This window comes from Gymnoscopelus microlampas (assembly GCF_963454915.1).
Source record: "Gymnoscopelus microlampas genome assembly, chromosome: 19".
NCBI classification, from domain to species: domain Eukaryota; kingdom Metazoa; phylum Chordata; class Actinopteri; order Myctophiformes; family Myctophidae; genus Gymnoscopelus; species Gymnoscopelus microlampas.
This window is the reverse complement of record NC_139956.1, coordinates 22,156,751-22,179,094: the sequence shown is the minus strand read 5'-3', so window position 1 is coordinate 22,179,094 and position 22,344 is coordinate 22,156,751. Positions and strand designations below refer to the sequence as shown.

The 22,344-nt window shown below is 43.4% G+C and overlaps 1 protein-coding gene across 1 annotated transcript; it reads right to left on the bottom strand.

The window, feature by feature from the left end:
- Positions 1-6,205: 6,205 nt before the first annotated feature.
- Positions 6,206-11,324, bottom strand: tmem256 (transmembrane protein 256). The gene is made up of 4 exons (XM_084043015.1): positions 11,172-11,324; positions 8,530-8,567; positions 7,364-7,444; positions 6,206-6,807 (listed from the first exon to the last, which is right to left on the bottom strand). Exons 1-4 carry the CDS (start codon positions 11,245-11,247, stop codon positions 6,661-6,663), a joined length of 342 nt encoding a protein of 113 aa, XP_083899141.1. The 5' UTR covers positions 11,248-11,324; the 3' UTR covers positions 6,206-6,660.
- Between the last annotated feature and the right edge of the window lie 11,020 nt (positions 11,325-22,344).

Here is a 22,344-nt window from a genome sequence, read left to right as displayed (position 1 = left end):
CTGCCCCCCCCCAGTCTGTTTTTGTACAAATGGAACACTGATTATTCCTACTTGATTGATGCCACTGTAGGAGTTCATTTACATGCATCTCTGCTTTGACTTCTGTTCTCTGGGTAGAGAACTAAGCTATCAGCTCTCTCACTTAGTCTATTTATGGATCATTGACACCCCGTGGATTGCAATCACATAGATTGCAAGGAAGAGCCTTCTGTATACTGTCACTCAGATCATGAGTCATCTGCCTATTTCAGAGGCTGCCAGTGGAATATAGATCAAGATAATAGTGCACCAAACAGCATTTAATGAGCAAGTTGAGAGAGTGACACTCCCTGTCTGCCAAATGAGAGAGGAAGCCAACCAACCCTGGCTTTCAGAAGACAAAGTCACCACAGGCACTTCAGAAAATGAGCATTTCTGTCTTCTACACTCGCTGATAGGGTTTAAACTATTCTCCTCTTCCGGTGACTTCATTTTTGAGGGGGGGTATTTGGAGTTAAAAGAGACAATCCATAAAGCTCCACAATACGCCCACCAATTCTTCTCCCATTTTCTCTGCGAGCCATTATCACCCTTCTCTCCAACTGGTATCACCTTGAAAAGCCTCTGCCAGTGAACCGTCAGACAGGCTGACAGTGCGGCTAATTTACCATGGGGCGCGTGTGTGTGGTGGATATATTTTAGGTCAGGGGGAGGCTCCAGAATCTAAAGATTATGAGTCATGACTCCAGCAGCACTGAACCACAGCATCTCCCTGTCAGTACAAGTCAGTAAAGCAAAGTGATGGAGGAAAAAAAAAAAAAAACAGTAACAGATATAGAGGTTGGGACGAGGGAGGGTGAAAAGGTAGGTAGACTTTTATTTATCCTGTTGGGAGAAATTCCGTTTCAGCTTCACCCAGCTAATGGCTGCTCATATGGTCATGGGGGGGGGGGGTCTTGCTCAAGGACACCCACCCAGATGGCCTCTACCCACTCAGCAACGACTTCCCCAAGCAGGACAGAAAGCAAAGAAACAAAAGAAAAAAACAGAAACATTGGGCTGACCCCATGAAATGACCAGTAAATGAATCCATGGTAAATGTATTGTTCCTGTCATCCAGGCACCTGTCACTGCACAGCCTCTCAAAAGAGAAGACTAAAATAAATCGATGGAATGTCTTTTTGGTAATTTCCCCCATCCTTTTTGAAGTCCACATGGTTGGCTGTGCACAGAACATTTCACACAAGATTGCACAGAAAACCAGGGATCATACTACAATATTTCTTTCCTTTTTTTTTTTTACAGGATCCATTCCATACAGTATGCTCCAGGATACTGCGGGAAACATGGAACTACTGTTAGATACGTAAAATTAAAAAAAGATTTGATTAACGTTATGGTAAATGTATTTGTAGTTAATTGCTGCTAACCGGCTTTTGGCCAAAGAGGAGCAGAGAGAGTGGTGTTTTTTGCACAGGTCTGCACCTTTTGCTAGCTGGCTTGTAGCACAAAAAGTGTGTGTGTGTGTGTGTGTGTGTGTGTGTGTGTGTGTGTGTGTGTGTGTGTGTGTGTGTGTGTGTGTGTGTGTGTGTGTGTGTGTGTGTGTGTGTGTGTGTGTGTGTGTGTGTGTGTGTGTGTGTGTGTGTGTGTGTGTGCAGGCTGAGACAACCCAAGTTTTTTGGGGCATCTTGTTGGAAGGCACCTACTGAAACCATGGCAATAATAATACATACTTACAGAAACAAAATAAAAACAACTATATTAGGAAAAGCTAGTTAAAAAGGTTTAAAAACTATAAAAGAAAGGACTTAGCCAATCAGCAGTCAGCTAATGAATATTAATGACTAATAAGCTTTACAACCGAAAAAGGCCTGTGAGTTAAACGAGCTGTGGAACAGTGGAAATTTAAGTACAGGTGTGTTTAATAGAAACTAAGGAATGGTCCAAAAATATCTAAAAACGCTATAAATAATATGTCTATAAGTGGAGTCACACATGCGCACACACTCACCCATTCACCATAAAGAAATCACAGAACACTCTGAGCCTATCCCCTTTCTTTTATATGTATGCAATACTTACAATAATCATTTCTACCTCCGGCCAGGGCGAATGTAATGGGGGATATTATGACGAGGGTGTTTATATTATGTGTCTGTTTGTCATATGTCATACAGTAGATAGGTCAGTCATATACTGTAGATGACTGACGTCACTGGCCACGCTTCCCAGTGGAGATTGCAGTATTCACTCGGCTGAGTGCAGCTAGTTTTTATTATATTTTATTGTTTTCTCCTTTCTTGTTTGAGTGAAAGCCATTCCTTTCGATTATTAATTTAAAGCTGCCCAATTTCATTACACCATGTCAATATGCAGTAATATTTCCCATAGAACTTCAACACCAACCCACAACAAACATCATCATCCTATCAGAGTAATGAAATACATAATGTGATACATTACCGTATATCTCATCCGCTGACGTGGCCACTAATAGTGTTTACAGTGATACAGTAGCAATGTCCTCCCCCTCAGCTCTACTGATGTATGACCACCATCACCGTCCATGGTGCAGACTGAAGTGAAATGATTGGATACAGAGCTACTCCTTGACCAGGCTGCTGTGAAAAGGGACCATTGCTTGCAGCCGGTGGTTTGTGCAGGGCCTTGGTGTCCATTGATGTAAGGGAATAATCTATCTAAGAGCGTGTGGCCATCATTTGAGTTGCTTGAAAAGGTCAGTGCTAGGATAGAAAGCCATGAGAGCGATCTGAGCGGCCATTTACAGCCATTCCACCTCGCTGTGTGAGCTGCCACATGCCTGATTGATGCCTCAGAGAGAAGATTTGGTGTTGCTGTGGTGTGAGCCGCAGGCAGTAAGCACTTTGAAATATTACGTTCTTGTGTGTACTGCATGTGTGTGTAATGCTCTTTGATATCACTCACCAGTGTCTGAAATGTATGTTTAGTGGCTCGGCCTCAGTAAGTGCGAAAGAGGACGGAAGGAGGCTTTAAACATGTCAGTTGGCGAGGGGCAAAGCAAAACACATCTTCTGCACGGTGGGTCAGCCAGCCAAGCTTCTCCATCCATGGATGCCGTACCCTGCACGGCCATGACTGCTTGCTGTCACCAAGGCCACAGATCAGCCTTTGACCAAAACCACAGCGAAACCAAGAAATCAATCAGACAAAAGGGCCATCTCAACTGAAATTAAGTAAATGGGAGATGTAGGCATGTACTTTTGATTACTGTAAATAATACATTCTGAAGTAGAGAAACAGAGGAGGGGAAAAGCTTGTGAAGTGGAGATAAAGTCCCAGGAGGTACAATTAACAATATCCACCATCGGTTATCTGCTTCTTTTCCCTCATTGACACCCACTACAGCACAGAGGCAAAGCCCCCAGCCAGCCAAGCTGTCCAGTAGGCTTATTTAACATGCTGTCCTGCTTTATTGCTTGTGGATTACAGCCTACAGCAACGCTGAGAGTGCTGTGTAGAGTGGATGTTAAGGGGAAAAACGAGGATACCTCACAGGAAAAAGGAAGAATATATAGACTACAATTCATGAGGGAGGATCTTGAATAACGTTCACAGAAATACCTAGGAGGCGGCTGAATAGGGAAAGACAGATACAGTATGTACAAGTATCTTTCTCTTTTTCTATTATCCCCCTCACATACACACACATGCCGGTTGGGTAGCGTGCATCACATTGATCAGACATTTTTTAACAAGGAGATGGTGTGCTCCCTCATATAATGAGAAACTAGAGACAGCCAGTTCCACACACCGCAAACATTAGCTACCAGATGAGAGAAACACTGACACTAAAATAAGTCTTGTGGTGTGAAACCAGTCATAAGTTAGTGTTTTTGGGTGTCTGTGTGAATCAGATGATGCCCTCCCCGTATGGGGACGCCGCTAAAATATGCATACTGTTCAGAGAGAAGCGCACTCAAACTTTGAGTCAGGAGACTCCCAAACTTTTAGTCATCAGCAGCTCCGAATGAATTTCACCCCAGTCCATATTAAGATGGGCAAATGGCTTTCCTGAGGCTCCTTCGTTAAGTGTGATTACTTGGCCCTGGGTTTGCAGAATGCTGCTTAATAGCTACTCGGTCCTAATGAGGGTTTCATGAGTTGTGATGGAGTTCATTGGAAACGTGTTCAGTCAACGGAGTCTTCTCTTTTCAGCAGGGACTTGGCTTAAAATGTCGAACCCGCCGATTTGACCCGAGATTTATAAAGCTATTTTGAAAAGGTCCCTGTTCGTGGGCCTACAGTCAGTATGGGGAATTAGTGCTTCAACGGATTTCAATTTCAATTTGAATGCGGATAGGTTGGCAGCCTTGGCAAAAGAGAGGCCACTAGTAATACACTTCTTTATGTGCCACCACTTAAAACGCTCAAACGCTAGAGGACAGGGAGAAACAGAGCTGGCTGAAAGAGAGAGACCTTCACTGGGATTTCATATACAGTATTGTGTGGTGAATTACATGGGGCCGTCTACACATACCAAGGAATTTGCACATGGAAGGGATGTGACAAGAGTCTTTCAGATATTCATATGCATGTAACAACCTGGCTAAAGGATAATTACATTCCATTTTCATCTTGGGCTCTGGTTAATTTCCATCCAACATGACAATCGTACCGATCAGAATGTAATTTCATCACTTAAGCTTTGATGTTGAGGTCTGGTAACACTCATTCTGACAGGCATGCATACACTTATGTAATGTAATGTCATGGGCCACACATCCCCCGGATAAGTCATTATACTGTATAGAACACCAACACCTCTTTTCCCCCACAATCATAGTGCAGTTGCAGATGGTTCAAAAAGGATGTGACTGAAATATATCTCATTGACAGTTCAGTTAATCCATTTGATGCTTTTGGCATAGCTCTCACATGTTCTTCAGGGTGGGTGGGTGGGTGAGTAAGCATTCTGATCTCATAAACAAACCCTAAATCCTGGTGCATGTGCCATCCCAAAAGGTGCATTTACTCAGTACTGTACTTAAGTACAATTTTGAGGTACTTTTACTTTACTGGTGTATTTCCAATTTGTTATACTTTTACTCCACTACTTCTCAGAGGCAAATATTGTGCTTTTTACTCCACTACATGTATTAGAAAACTTTAGTTACTAGTTACTTTGTAGATATAGATTATTATTACAAAACATAAATTAACCACTTCAGCCCTATTTAAACGTTGGCTATTTGAAAATAGCCAATCTACAAGCTCACAATGCGTCACGATGCGACGCATTGTGAGCTTGTAGATCGGTTATTTTCAAACGATTTTTATACATTTTATATATTTGAAAACTTGTGAAACGGGATATTCTGCATAATGAGTACTTTCAACTTTTGGTACTTCAAGTACATTTTGATACCAATACTTTTGTACTTTTACTCAAGTACATTTTGAATTCCGGACTTTTACTTTTTCCACCACTGCAGCTACTGTGATTGGTCAGAAGTTGGACAGAACGTTCAAGGTGGGCATGATAATATCTAGTTCTGTTGCCGCATTCAGCCCAAGGCTTCATTCTGCCAGCAGTGGAAGCAGCGATAGTTTTGAAGAGATGTTGGCTGCGGTACTATAGTCTCACGAGCCAACCTGCAGGAAGTACAAACACATCTGTAATCCCTCTCTAGTGACCTGACCATGCATAAACACAACCTGTTGCAAGAAATGGCAAAACCTCCGTACCTCCATTACAATACAAATTAGGGTTAACTCACACCAAAGTAAGTGATGACGTTCAGATCATGTTGGACAAATCAGATTAAAATAGAACATATTCTGAAGATGTAATGGGGTGGTGTCAGATATTGCATAATTGACCATATTACACTTCTTCGGCATTGTAAATATCTGATAGCTGATGTCTACCGTTTATAGTACCGTCTGTCTGTCTGTCTATCTCTGTCTATATTTTTCTTTCCCCATGGCCATTTGAAACAATCTAGCAAGCTATGAAAGCTATTTCATATTTGGATAACGATATTTAAAAACATGAATAAATTCCACATATAGTCAAAGTAATGAAAGATATTATATCCCTCTCAAACCTGTGTGCTCAGCAGTGCAATAGAAGAGGACAGCTGCCGGGGAGTTGACATTAGCTGTTTGCAGCACATGGCTGAATACTGGGCTCCCGCTGGGACACACTTGATGCGTCATTTATAGTACCAAATATCAATGGTCATTAATCTTTGAGTATTTATTTTTTTACCTATTGTTTGCCAAAATCACATTGGTCATTCACTTAAAATGTACAGAAACAAAATGAGTCATAGAACACTCGTCAGAAAAACAGCCTGTAATGGGGACAAGAAAGGGATGGTCCATCTCCAGCCTTATCTTATGCTGACACCCGTAACCAGGGTGGGATAGAGTTATGGGCAAAACCGAACATAGCTGATCTACAATATCACAACACTTCGTAGCCCAACGTGTTGCGAGCTTCTAGATTGGCTAAGTTCGGTGCATGACACCAGCACGCAACTAAAAGTATAAATCACCCTTTAGACGTGTGACATTGTAACACACGCTGGTCATCCATCCATCTTCACATACAGCCCCTCCAGTTCTCCAGTGTGGAAGGTTTGACAGTTTGTGTCATAACAGTGTCCCTGTAGAGAGGATGTGAGATGCCAGTGTTCATGGCCAAATCATGGCCAGCCAGCCAAAGATCATGGCCCCGCCCCCCATGGGAGCCATCTTGCGCAGGCCGGGGTCCCCAGTCAGGGCCTGGTGGTACAGCGAGCCACAGAACATCCCCATGCCCGCCACCAGGAGGGTGCCAACCTGCAACGAGGAGAGAGAGAGCAGAATCGTCTGAGCATCCTTCTCAACTACACAAACTGACTGACTTACAGAAAAAGTACTCACATGTTTTACTTAAGTAAAAGTATCAATACAGCAATGTAGAAATACTCTGTTACAAGTAACTTTTTTTTACTTGAGTAAAAGTACAAAAGTATTGGTATCAAAATGTACTTAAAGTACGAAAAGTAGAAAGTACTCATTATGCAGAATGTCCCAAACAGTTTTAGCAAACTTTAAGGGATATTGCAATACACCGATTTCCAAACCCTTTACCCTGATCTTAATTATGACCATTTCAACCATAACACTAACATATACCTGCCTAACTCTAATGTTATGAAACGGCAGTGAAATCAAATTGGGGACACCAATTTTGTTCCCAAATAGACATGCTTCCCAAATCAACTTGTTTCATGTCCAAAATCTGGAGACAGGAACACACACTCGCTTCATAAGTGACACAGAGACACTTTATCACTTTTCTTTCAGTTATTTGAATTTACATAGCAAATCAAATTAAGACTTGTATACTCACCACGACAGGTTTGCTACATTGAGCGGCCCCCAGTAAAGCAAGGCTGTGGTAGAAATGGTACTTGTTGGCAGTTTCAAACAGCTATGGGGAGAGAAAGAAACGTAATGAGAAAGTGGGTGTGTGTGCGTACATGCGTACGTGCGTGAGTGTGTGCGAGACAGAGTGCCCCATTACAGAACTTTCAACTTGACATTTTTCTTCTCAATTATCTTATTTTAAGAAAAACAAATGATCCCATATTCTGGAGGGAGAAAAAAAGGCTTAATCAGGCCATTTCTATACACAGGAAGTAATCTAGAAGGAAGCGTAATGTAAGAGGGAAGTGGGTTATCATCATAGACCCATTAAGCCATTTCCATCAATCAGGCGAACTTCCTTAATAGCACAAGGAACAGATCCATCATGTCCTGTGTACTCATACCTGCCTCTAAGTGAGTTTTTTTTGGCCTGTCTATGTCATTAATCAAATCTGAACAATGGAACTTTTTGTGAATATTAGCAGAAAAGAGAGAAAATTGGGTCCACCTAAGCTAAGGTAAAGCACATTGTTTGTTTCTAGCATGTGCATGTGGGTGCAGAGGCATGGGACATGAGACAGAATAATAATATCTGGCAACAGGGACCTTACCTGAAACCTGTCAATTTAGGACATGGAAACACACCTACAGTACTGTATGTAGACATTAAGATTTAGGAATGCATTACACTTCTCAGACATTGTATGGCGCCACGTACTTAGTGATGAGTGGCGTCCAACAATAAGTGTATTGTTGTACACCATGCATGATTAACATTACTTCCCCTTTAAATGTATTTTTGTTGTTTACTTTCTAGGGATTATTTAAGGCTCTGTTAGCATTTAACATTTCCATTGGAAATTAACCACTTTCAACCTGTCGACCTTGGGCATGTCATTATAGGCAAACATTGTGAAATAATTAAATAATCCAAAGTAGTAAATATAGCAGATCAAGCTCACACTGAAACACATTACAAGCTTGTAGATCGGCTATTTGTGCAATTCGTCATACAGCGGATATAGCGCTTAAGTGGCTAAAGTCCATCAGGTTATTATAGTAACAGTAAAGGGAACTGTCTGGAATGTGAGGGTAATCGTTTGTGACAAACAATTTTACCTATTATATGAGATGGTTCAGAATACATACCACTCTCTCGTAATCATCTGGGTCTTTGTTTTTGAAACCTAAAATAATAAGAGATAAAGAATATTAACAGATGAATAAGTACACTGAATGCGGCTGCTGACACAACTACTATAACTGTATAAGGTGCAAGGTGGGACATAAAGTACACATTGGAATGGTAATCGACAGAGTAAATACCAAATACTTTGCAAAATATGAATTTTGTCTTGTAAGAGAGGGAAAAAATACAACTACACTTTCATAGACAAGCTTGATTATTATACACTGGACATGTAGCTATAAAGCCATAGAGTTGCTGATATAATATATGTAGCCATGTAACATTGCATGTATTCATATACACAGCTATAGAACACTCTAGGCATTTTAATGAAGTGAATCATTTCAGCAGCATTACATAGCGCTTCACTCACACCATAAGGAATTGGGTCAGCTCTTCTTGATCATCTATCATATGTATCATTTTCAAAGTTCTCCCAGAAAACATGAATGTTGAAGCTGAAGTCCTTGTCATGTCTGTCTGTCTATCAGTCTCTCCTGGTACACAACACCACTGACCACTTTCTTAAAAGGATCCCTGGCTAATAAGCCAGATAGGCCTTAATACATTATAAGTGTCCTCTATAACGAAAATGTACAATTAAAAACACCTTAAATATTTTCTTTATTTTAGAAATAGTTCATCTTTCACTCAATAGGGGCAATGCCCATTGCAAGTTGATGATGTAATTTGCCAATGTGTGGTCTAGTCCTATGGAACTCATGGAATGCATGTGAAAATAAAATACAACTTAATACTTCCTAAAGTTAATATGAGCATCAAATCAATATTTTAAATATGTTTTTGCAATACAAAATTATACAAGCTTACAAGGGGACCAGGGGTCATCAACATGCCGGCTTGTGATGGACATTTTCCTCAAACAAATTTCTTGCCACGGACATACAAAATGAGTGGTGATATTACCATAAATACTAATATACTAGTCCGGTAGACACGATGGAGAACACAGGCTGTGTTTTTAAAGACGGGGAGTGGCTAGTCATCATCCCCTTGTACTTTATTTCATTTTATTAAGTGGAAAGCTGAGAGGGAAGATGGAGCAATTAAATTTGTAACCCTGATTAACAAATTGCTTTAAAAGTCATGTGTATTAGTGTTGTTATTTCCATGGTCATCTCTGTACTTTTGTCTACTTTCTACTTAACTTCACTTGAAATAGTGATTCATTGATCTTGCTTTGAACTTTTCAAAGCATTAAAGACAATCGGTGAACAGACAGGTCTCAGACAGATGTTTCAAGGCCCAGTCATTAGGCATGCATGTTTGGTACCTGGTTTAATAAGGTTTGAATACCTGTCTGGCAGTGTCTTTATTGGAGTGTTAATGTCAATTGGCATTTGGGAAACCCAGCTCTCATCCTGTTAAAATATGTTAAAATCAGGTCAATCATTGGCGTGGAAGATTTTTTTTTTTAATGGTTCTCGGCAGTGGCGTTTTTGACACCCTACGCCAGTGGTTCTCAAAGTGGGGTCTGGGGACCCCCAGGGGTCCTTGAGGGGGTTCCAGGGGGTCCCCGCAGCAAAATTGCTTAACAGCATCAAAATCAGTTTAACCACTGTAAACATATTTTATACATCAGCATACAACAAAGGACAGCAGACATCTCGTCTTGATGAGAGTGCCTGTTGTGAATATGAACAGTGTGGATAATCCAATATTATGATGAGTGATTTAAAGAATCATTTAATTATTTTAAATGTATTGAAGTAAAAGTGAAAATTGTGATGAGTAGACTAAACTCAAGTAAAGTACACTGCCCTACAAAGAGAAGTGCAGAAACTGTGTTTTTGTAGGGCAGTATAGGAAGAAGTATTACACCACTGGTATTTCTGTTAAGAATTAAATCAGTCCTACCTATTCTGAAGAGACTGGCACTGTATGCTGGCCACTGTATACTGGCTCTAGTGTTTTTAGTTTTTTAAATCAAAGATTTGCCACAGACAAGTCTTGCCATGTACAGACACATGGATGACCCCTGAAGGGGACCAGCAGTGCAATAAAGAAATAAAACAACAAAAACTGCACATAAGTAGAAAAACAAATTATTATAATTCCCCTCTGTGTAGAAATACATCGAACGGTTTGCGGGGGCGACTGGACCGAACCTCTGGGGCAACCGTTCGTTGCGATCCGGGGCGACCGTGTTTAGGGGCGATCAGTTTGGTATTCCAACAAATAAATAACACACCTGTCCATTTGTGCTCATTATGTTTTAGCGCTGTTGTGAATGTCATCCTGTCACGTACAACGAATGCGGTCACACGTTTTCAACCAGAACTTTCAACTGATAGCCTATATGAAGAGAGCTGACCCAAAGTCATACTAATATTAGTGCGACTCAACCATATCGAGTACAGCACTAACGGAATAATACTATACATGCAATAATATCAGCAAATCCGAGGGCTAGATACTAAGCCTATCCAGCTACAGCCAGCAGAGCGGTAGGTAGGATACATTGGCATGAACATGACAGCCCTGCTGCGCGTGTAAAACTGGGCTGTTATTTAACCATGCTATTACAGTAAACACGCTGTGTGTCGTGCAGGGCAGTTATTATAAAGCCGTCATGTCCTACCGTGAGCCCCATATGCCCCGGCTGCGACCGCACTGGCCCCTGACAGACCTGCTAACCCCCGGACAACACGAGCCATTGTTGCTGTGATGCGACTGCAGTGACCAGTGTGACTTTGTACAAGCGGAAGACACGGTTCGACCGAGAGCAGGACGAAAGGAAACTACGTCCATTCCGGGGCTCGAGCACGGCGTCAATTACATCCGCTGCTAGTGTTGAGACTTGAACCAAAATGGCGTCCGCCGCACCACAGTTTCAGCCAACAGTGTAGATTTCGTAACTGTTATGTGGTGATGACGGTAACAGCCAGGATAGGTGGGCACTAGGTCTGGGTACTTCGATGTAAAATGTCTATTTTGTCCAAAATATTTAAAAGTAAAATATTTGAAAAATGGTCAAAAGTATACATGATTAGAACGTGCTAAATCATTCGACAAATAAGGTCTAATATTTCTACAATTGCTACACATTTCTACAAAACCTGTATATTTAGTCATTTTGGGGCATAAACAAGAAGTTGATAGGATAACATTAAATCTGATAATGATGTAATGCTTGTTCACATCATACTTTACATTACTTAACATTTTGTACAAAATAGCCAATTTTACATCGAGGTGCCCAGATGTCCCTAGTGCCCACCTATCCTGTATCCTATGGAAGCATCAAATATATTACACGGCAGGTTTTGCAGTTGTGCCTTTGTCTCAGGACAACATCACGAAAAATGACTTGCTATTAAAGTAGTTTAATAGCTTGTTCACAGTGCTTTTGTTTTTCACAACCAATCTAAAATGCAATAACTCTTTGTTTTTATAGTCATAATACATTTATGAGCCATTACACTTAACCTTGGCATAAATGGAAAGGTTGCTCTTGTACATGATGGGAAGCTGGACCCAATTTCTCAAACGATTGGAAAATAAAATAAATACTCCTTTTTCCTTTACCTTGGCTTTGTTTTAAAACCCACCACATCTGAAATGCATTATTCATGCCAAAAGCTGAATGGTACTACTGCAATGTGGATGCTTTTGCATGAATAATTAATTCTCTCCTATTTCCACAGAGAAGAGAGCTCCTCAGCTTGAGAAGGTTATTTTCTCTCACCAACCATCATGCTCTGCACCAGGCCAGCAGTCTGTCTGTCACACAGCACTGCCACCAGTGGTGTAAAGTAAGTACATTTACAATTTTTAGGTATTTTTTACTTTACTGTAGTATTTCCAATTTTCAATACTTTTACTTCTACTACACTACACCTCAGAGACATTATTGTATTTTTTACTCCACTACAATTATTTGAAAACTGTAGATACAAGTTACTTTGTAGATTTTGATTATTATTACAAAACATTCACTACCCACTCCAGCCCTCTTTACATTTCGGCCATTTGAAAACAGCCGATCTAGAAGCTCACAATGCCTTGCGATGCGATGCATTGTGAGCTTGTAGATCTGCTATTTTCAAAAAAATGTATATACATTTGAAAACTTGTAAAATGGGACATTCTGCATAATGAGTACTTTCTACTTTTGGTACTTTAAATACATTTTGATACCAATACTTTTGTACTTTTACTTGAGTACATTTTGAATTCCAGACTTTTACTTGTAACAGAGTATGTCTACATTGCAGTATTGCTACTTTTACTTGAGTAAAATATGTGAGTACTTTTTCCACAACTGTTCTTATGCCAGCATTTGCCAGACATTAATGAGTTTACACTCTGACTCCAGGGCAGAAAACAGTGGGACAACTCACCAAAAGGGGGCGCTATTTTGCTATCTTAATTGCCCGGTAAGATTTGTCCAGAAAGAGAGACTGCGGGAGGGTGTGTGTGTGTGTGTGTGTGTGTGTGTGTGTGTGTGTGTGTGTGTGTGTGTGTGTGTGTGTGTGTGTGTGTGTGTGTGTGTGTGTGTGTGTGTGTGTGTGTGTGTGTGTGTGTGTGTGTGTGTAGTGTAGTGTACTATACTTGCATTTCTCCAATTAACATATTGAAATTACACAGGGTCACACTGCATTACAGAGAGACGGTAAAGCACAGTTTCTGCCAAATCCTGTCCTTGGGTGTCATTGACACAACATTAACAAAACGTGGGCAATTAACACAATTTTATAACGATGTAAGTAATTAAAAATAGGCCTCGTGGCTCATAAGACCTGAACTGTCATCTGTGAAGTGAAAATTGAAACCACAGCCTGGATGCGTGTGTGTGTGTGTGTGTGTGTGTGTGTGTGTGTGTGTGTGTGTGTGTGTGTGTGTGTGTGTGTGTGTGTGTGTGTGTGTGTGTGTGTGTGTGTGTGTGTGTGTGTGCGTGCGTGCGTGCGTGCGTGCGTGCGTGCGTGCGTGCGTGCGTGCGTGCGTGTGTGTGTGCGTGTGTGTGAGAGAGTTAATCCAATGACTGATATCTGTAGGTAGATGTTTCAAGGTAAATACCACCCCCCTTCCCTTTCTGTCTGCCTTTATGCACTTACACTAATCGTGTGTGTCCATACGCATGGCTGCATGTGTTCTTGACGAGCATTCATGCGAGTCTCTCCTCATTATGCACCCTGCATGCTGTATATGTGCCTGTATATGTGCCTGTGTGCGTGCCTGTGTGCGTGCGTGTGTGTTTGTGAGCATCCCTTTGTCATGGTTTGCTGGCCCCAGGTCAGACAGCACACAGAGGGATGCCCTTCCTGTCCAGGTGAGTTTCATTCCAGGCCATCCCAGATGGTGGAGTGGAGAACACAGCAGAGTATTCCTTTACATCTTGTTTCTCTCTGACAAGCGGCAAATTATCTGTAAGTCCCAGCAGCAGTGTGCTGTAAGGTCCCTCCAAAAGCCAGCATCCATCTCACTTCAGCCAGCCTGCCCCTCTCCTCTCCTCTCCTCTCCTTGCTCTCCTTGCTCTGCATCAAATCTGTATCTGTACACGTGTGTGCGTGTGTGTGTGTGTGTGTGTGTGTGTGTGTGTGTGTGTGTGTGTGTGTGTGTGTGTGTGTGTGTGTGTGTGTGTGTGTGTGTGTGTGTGTGTGTGTGTGTGTGTGTGTGTGTGTGTGTGTGTGTGTGTGTGTGGATCACATCTGTCTCTCAGTTCTCTGTCTTGTAGTGATGGAGCTCCCATCCAAGGAAACGTTTCACATGACAAGCACAGCATTGTTTATTTAAAACCCAACACAGTGTGTAGCACTGGGCGGTGAACGAACCAAAAACAAAAACACAGTATAGTTGTCTCGCAACATTATGCGTTTACACGACAGCTTTGGCATTGTACCTTCCACTCAGTTATTTATTTCCACATCTTTCTGCCAAGAGTTTGGTGTGTGTCTCAATGAAAAACAAACATCTAGAACAGGTTTCCTGGTCCCTTCCAAGGCTATATGTAAAGAAGGAAGGGAGAAGGGACGTGTTCTAATCTATGCCATAGCATGCGCCATAGACGCACTGAGAGGCAAACTGGAGCTGGAAGTTTGATGGATATGCACTGAAGTCAATGAGAGCCGGATGGACAAGCTTATGACAAACAATGTATTATATGATTGTGACCTACACAACTCACAAGATTCAAGAGGATTTTATTCGTCATGTTTATCACTCATTCGTACTGGTATAAGCAGCGAAATGTTGGTATGTTATACCAACAAGATTATAATAAAGATAATACTGGTTGTAATAAAAGAAAAAGAAAATAATAAAGATTAAAAAAAAGAAAATTGGCAACAGGTAAAAAAGACTTCAGCAAATAAATAATTGTTACAGTTGGCAGTACTAGGCTACATGTAAAACCACTTTAGTAGCAATGGAAAATGTGCAGGATATGGGGAGGTGATTCCATTCATAATTAGCCTCAGTGAGTTTTGGTAACTTGTATTGATGCCCGTGGTGAATTTGTTCTCTGCATTTGAACGATCCTAACTATTTGGAGCAGTGGGCAGTCAACTAGGGGTGCTCAGGGAGCAGTCAGGAATTAAGTGTCTTGCTCAAGGACACTCCTGCATGAAGCAAGGAGGAGCCATACCAGGGATCGAACCAGGGACCTTCCAGCTCCCTGTGTCTACTGAGTACACACTGGGACTCACCACTGCTCACTTAAGATTAACGTCAGTACAGGGGTCATCAATGTGCCCGTACACGGACACGGACACATGTGTCCGTTGCAGCAAATCTTTTTTTTTTAAATATATTTTTTGGGCTTTTTCTGCCTTTATTTGAGAGGAAAGTAGGCTGACAGGAAATGGCGAGAGAGATGGGGGGGTTGACACACAGCAAAGGCTGCCGGGATCGGGAGTCGAACCCGCAACACGCTGTAAGACTGGTTTACCAATCTATGTGGTTTGCGCCTTGACCGTTAGGCCAGCGGGCGCCCCTGTTGCAGCAAATCTTTGATAATAATACAAAATAATCATTGTTTTTCCATTATAATGTTCTTAGTTTCTTCATGTATTGTGTGACAAAAGCACTGACTGCATTGATAAGACCCAATTATTGAAATCCCAAACACAGAATAGACTAGGTCCATGCTGCATTGATGCCGGTATACAGTCAGTATACAGTGAGTGACTTGCCAGTCTTCAGGTTTTCTTTTAGAGTAGGCAGGCAGGATTTAATTCATGCGGAAATAGACTGCTATTGTTTTAATGTGTTGCACATTGGCCTAGACACTATGGCACATTAGGAGTCCACTAGTATACATTTAGGGCTACAGTATGTATATTTGTTTCTGGTAATATTTTCGACTGCTCCTTTTGTATATCTGTGGCAAAAATGAAGTTTAACAAAACTGTTCCCCACAAGCCGGCAGGGTGATGACCCCTATGCCTACTAATCGGTTCAGTTTACTGCCAGTTATGTTTGCATTTGTTGAGATTGAACTTCTGTCTGACCTTCTGTGTTCTGCTGCGTTTCTGATTGTTGTCTGGATTTACCCCTGTGTGCCTTGGCAGATTACCTGCTCTCTGAACCTGAACCTGCCCTTTGGATCAGGCCTGCAGACTGTCCTCTCTGTACCCCAAAGCCTGCTCACCCATTTGACCATGATCATAGCCTCACGCCCCTCTACTTGTTTGTATAATTAACCACATGAACTTGCATTCCTATTCTGGGCATGTCATAATAGGTGAACATTCGGCAAAAATAGGCAAACATTTGGTGAAAATAGCAGACCTACAAGTTCACAACTCGTCGTTAGGCATTGTGAGTTTGTAGATCAGTTATTTTCAGTGTTTGACGTACAACAGAGTGTATAGGGTTTAAGTGGTTAATAAACTGATCTGCTTTGACTCTCTCTGCCTCAGTGTGCCTACGTGCCTGCTTGAGTCCAGTTCCGCCTGACAGAATCAATTATTTTTACGTTGTGGCCGTAGAACAAGCCTTCTATAGCATGGATTGTCTGTATGCACATAGCATAGGTACTGTATATATGTCCCCTTAAAAGTAGTAGACCAATCACAGCTCATGCCACTAGTATGTGCATCATGTCAAAAGCCTAAAGTGCCTGGTGAAAACTAAACTTAAGAGGAGTGTGCAAGTTGGGTCATAGTTGTAAATCTAATCTGTGCATGTTAAAAGTTATGTGTCTCTGTGCCTCACCGCTGGAACGATTGGTGTGAAACTTTGCACACTCCCAGTAAGCCTATATTAGGAAGAATCTCCAACTCAAATCTTTCAAATCAGCCGCATGGTGACGCTATAACAGGCCACTTCACATTTTGGCCCATAACTCTTGAACCTTAGGTCATACAAAAAAAGAGATTAATTATTCGGATTCCTTGGATCACGACGCAACTCCCCATATAGTAAGCCCCACCAATTACAGCGGCTGACATTGTGTTTACTTCAGAACACACTTTTTGCTGCTACTCCTACAGATTTTGTCAAAAACTCCTGCACACTTTCGGTACGCTTTCTCTCTGGGGGCAAGTGATCAAGATGTATATCCATCAGATTTAGTGTGCTCCGAGGAGCATACTTTTTTTCCCTCCCAACATTGTTCTTGCATTTGAAGCACTTTTGTTGTCGTTATTGAAATAGTATAATTATTGTTGTATAAAGAGGCCTCCACAGGTCAGAGAGAGATGGATGAGGCTGGCTGGGCACAGGCACCCGGAACTGGTGGACCCACTGATACTGTGAAAGCCAACAGTCCTCACTCTCACATCGCATCATAAAGATCAATATTTCCATGGACCATTTGTCAAATGAGGTTTCGGAAGTTAAAGTGAAGCTTAAAAGGTGCACTCAGTAGAGCGCAAATCTTTCCCACAAATACCCCTACAACAACTAGGACAAACATTACAATTCATTGTCCAGATGTAGCATACACAGGACTTTGTCTGCAAGGACTCTGCGGTCCTTGCAGACAAAAATGATGTAATTCTGCAATATGTCCTCCTGGGCATGTCCACACGAAGCTCAATGTTTGTACTAGTGGTGGTCCTAGTGGTGAATGGGTTGACCCATTAACCGCAGGGCCCGCAGTTTGCCCATGGGTGCAGCTGGTTCAGGTGGGGAAAAATACTCATCGCTGTTGGGTCAGGTTGGGATGGGTTAAATTGTGACAGGGTCAAAGCAGGGGGGTGAAACCAAATTGTAACATTTTTTATTGATGATGAAAAACCTGTATTACGCACTTAAAAACATCATTCTCTTAACTATATTTCTGCACTGCATGTTTTATGGTTGACAATGTATTTCCCCCCGGTCCCCGAGCCACTTGACATTGGACTCCCCTATAGGCTGTGTGACATTGGCCTTGTGACAGCGGACGGCCAATGTCCCCAGGTCACGCTGGTGGCAGAGCGAATGAGGGCGGAGTAGGGTGTGGCCCACCTTATTCAAAAGTGAGCGCGAGCCACTTGGACAGCAGAGAGACAGGCATACAGGGCAGTGTGGAAGTGACAGCCAGAAGGGACGGTTGTGCACAGGAGGAGCAGACATACCACGGAGCAGAGGTGGGGAATACAGTGATCGCGGCACGTACCAAGCCACCAGCAGCGGACGGTGAGCAGACGGCGCAGTAGCAGCAGAGACGGGGAGGACAGACAGACGAACCAAGGAACGGAGGAGAGGTCCAGTGGCGATAACGTTGCGCGCTTCACACCCTCAAAGCCAGACGTACAGTCTGGCGGGCGAGTAAGTGTCCTTCTATGCAACGTTACCTTTATAAACCCACGGTCCTAAACCTCATATGTGAAATATACCTGAACAGATGAACTGGTTCTAGTTTCTATGATTGCAGGCAATACGCACGAAGACAAGAAGAGACAGTGATTCCTGGCCTAAACCCCCGCTCCAGTTAAACCCCATATAAGGACATTCCCACCTTTTGCATTGAACCGTGATGAGTATATGACATATAGCAATTGAATTGGCACTTGGCACTTTACTGCTTCAGTAATAGTTGGCACTTTAACGCTAAATTCATTATTTATTTGCTATAGTTTGCACAAGCCCTGTCTGTTTTTAGTGTTTGGTGATTGTCTGTATTCCTGTATTTTAGTTAGTTAGTGGGCGCATTAGGAGGTTGAGGTTTTAGAATTAGTGTTATATTTTGTTTATGCTTTTCAATATTTTATGGCTTATAGACGCCACTGTATTAGCTTAATAAAATAGATTACCTTTTTATACAAACCTGTTTCCGTCCAGCTTTCTCCAAGGGATATGTGTTGAAGTGTTGTTCTCATTTAAAAGTATTGTACTTACCTGGGTGAACTCGAACCTGTGAATAGCCTAAGAAAGAGTGTTACAGAGGACCCTACCTCTTAAATAAAAAGGTGGCGTAGTCTTGCAGTACCTAACAAACAGTATTATTCTCACAGTAATTACGCACCCCGCACTTTACCGTGCAACTGATATTTTATTGTTGTGAGTTTAATGTGTATTGTTATTTATTTATTATTGAGACAAAGTAAAGAGTGTCAGCATTCTAAAAAGAAGTGGCAAGTTACATGTGACAACCTGGCCACCGTCACATATTTGGCGTAGCGCGGCAGGACCGGGTAGAGAACAACACAAAATCCCTAAGAGAAACTGTATTGAAATTTTGCTGTTTTGCTGCTTTTTGTTTTGTTTTGTTTGGTTGAATCAAGAAAGTAATGATGATGATGCCAGTGTATCCAGGGGCACCGTGGCTACCTAAGTTTTCGGGCATAGAAGGTGAGGAGAAATACAGGGAATGGAGAGAACAGATTAAAGGATTATTGGGCACTCAGGATTTAACAGAGGAGAAAAAAGTTGCTTTTGTAGTACAGACCCTTACTGAGGAAGCTAAGCGACAAATTAGTGTAATTGACAAGGAAGATCGCAATACAGTGGCCAAAGTCTTTAAATGTTTAGACACGTTGTATAAAACATCTGTTTCTGCTTCCCAAGCTCGTGCCTTGTTCTATGGCTGTGCGCAACGCGCAGGCGAAAGTGTGCAGGCTTATATTTTGAGGCTTAGAGAGTTGTTCTGCGGGCTGCGGCGGCTCGACCCAGACACCGCTCCCTCCGATGCCATTCTGCGAGAGCAGTTACTTGTAGGACTGTCTGAAGGCCCTCTGGGTCAAGCCTTAAGAATATATGCCCGTCGAAACCCCACAGAAGACTTCGCCGCCCTAAAAAATGAGGCCTTCCTACTAGACACTGAACATAGAAGAGAAGGGACTGCTGAAATCTTGTGCCATGCTGTTAAACCTGTCTCTATCCCAACACCCTCACAGGAATCTGAATGGAGAGAGAAACTGAAACAGGAGATTATGGAAGACGTCAAATCGCAAATGCAGGGGTTTACGCAGGAGCTCATGAAAGAGATCAGACCGCTCCTTCGACCCAACACCACCGATACACGACCTCGCGGTTCGCCTCCATCTGAACGACGCCGGGAGCCGTACCAACGCAACGAGTGGGATGAGGGAGGTAGGCCGATCTGTAGGAGCTGTAGGCAGTCTGGGCACATTGCTCGCTTTTGTAAATCTGACCCCAATCATTTAAACTAGTACGCCCTGTCGCCGAGGTCCGGGAGACAGGGGTGCAGCGCGCACTCGCCAGATCAAGGGCTAATGAAGTGTTTATTGGGGACTGTCCGACTATTGGGATCACTATGGGAGGAGTCCACTTAAGGGGGTTACTGGATACTGGGTCACAAGTCACATTAATGCAGCAAAGCTTATTTGAGGAAAAATTCTCACACCTAACGTTGGGAAATGGGCCCCTTGTTTTTAAATTACGCGCCGCTAATGGTCTTGACTTACCGTACACTGGCTATGCCATATTGGACCTAGAGCTGGAGGGAATGAAGATCCCAGGGAGAGGAGTTGTAATCGTGAAAGATGAACATTGTACTCAACCGCTGATTATTGGGATGAATGTCGTGAACGCTGTATGGCATGCCCTCTTTAAATGGCCTGGGAGGCCTGTGTTTCCATGTCAGCAGGGAAGGACGCTGTGGAAGGACGCATTCGCCACCTGTAGGATGGTGGAGGCAGTGACGAACGAAGATGGGTCCATCGGTTATGTGTGGCCGGTCGGCCGGCGGAAGATTCGAATCCCCGCGCAGAGTGAAGTGATGATCTGGGGCCGCGCTTGGAGAGGACCAAATGGAGCGGACTACGAGGCCTTGATGGAAGCCTTGCCGGATGGAAAAGATTTGGGAGTGGCCCGTGCCCTCGTCACGGTGCGCCACGGACGTGTTCCCATACGAGTGTGCAACCCACACGCATATAGTCTGGTCCTGGACCGCCACCAGAAGCTGGGGAGGCTGTACCCGGTGGAAGAAGCGGATGTCCGAGGCGGCAGGGACCTGAGCCTGTCCCTGGGGACCGACGGAGAGGTGGAAGTGGCCGTAATCAGTGTGGAAGATGATGGACCACTGAAGACCCTGCCCGAAGAGATGGAAGTGTTGACGGAGCGTGATGACCTGCCGGAGGCGCAGAAGAGAGAGTTACACGAGATGTTGTGTCGGTGGAAGAAGGTGTTCGCCATCCATGACGAGGATTTCGGACGGACGGACGTCGTGCAACACCAGATACCGACCGGAGACGCGGCACCCATACGAGAGCGACACCGGCCGTTGCCGCCCTCCATGTACCGGGAGATGAAGACCCTCCTGAATGAGATGCTGGAGAAGGGAGTCATCAAGGAGAGTTGCAGTCCGTGGGCGGCACCTATCGTACTGGTCAAGAAGAAAGATGGCAGCTGGAGGTTCTGCGTCGACTACAGGAAACTTAACGCCGTGACGCACAAGGACGCCTTCCCCCTACCCAGGATAGAAGAGACGCTCACCAGCCTGACGAAGGCGCAATGGTTCTCCACGTTAGACCTGGCCAGCGGGTATTGGCAAGTAGGAATGGATCCCCGGGACCGGGAGAAGACCGCCTTTACGACCCCGCTGGGCCTGTTCGAGTTTCAACGCATGCCGTTCGGGCTTTGTAATGCGCCCGCGACGTTCCAGAGGCTGATGCAGCAGTGTCTGAGTGGTCAGGTGACAGAATCCTTGCTGGTATATCTTGATGACATTATAGTATATTCACCTGACTTCTCCTCTCATCTACAGCACCTCGAGCTCGTCTTCCAACGCCTGTGGAGACATGGACTGAAGCTGCGGTTAGACAAATGCAAACTTCTGCGGAGGGAAGTGCAATTTCTGGGCCATGTCGTGGACAAAGAGGGAGTGCGGCCCGATCCGGAGAAAGTGGTGGCAGTGCGGGACTGGACACCACCCTCAACGGTCCGCGAGGTCCGCGCGTTTCTAGGTCTAGCGGGTTACTATAGGCGTTTCGTGTCCTCTTTTGCTGCTATAGCACGACCCTTAAACAACTTATTGATAGGAATCCCAAATGACGTAAAATCCCACCAGTGTAAAGTCGAGTGGACTTCGGAGTGCCAGCGGGCGTTTGATGCGTTAAAGAGTGCCCTCACACAAGCCCCGGTGTTAGCGTATGCGGATTATACACAGCCTTTTGTGGTTTACACTGATGCGAGTGGCCGCGGGTTGGGAGCGGTTCTAGCCCAGGTCCAAGACGGTCACGAACGTGTAATAGCTTATGCAAGCCGCAGTCTCCACCCGACCGAGCAGAATGACGCAAATTATAGCTCGTTCAAATTGGAGCTTTTGGCCCTTAAATGGGCCGTGACCGAGAAGTTTAAAGATTATCTCACTGGCGCTCGATTCACAATATTCACGGACAATAACCCTGTTGCGCATCTCC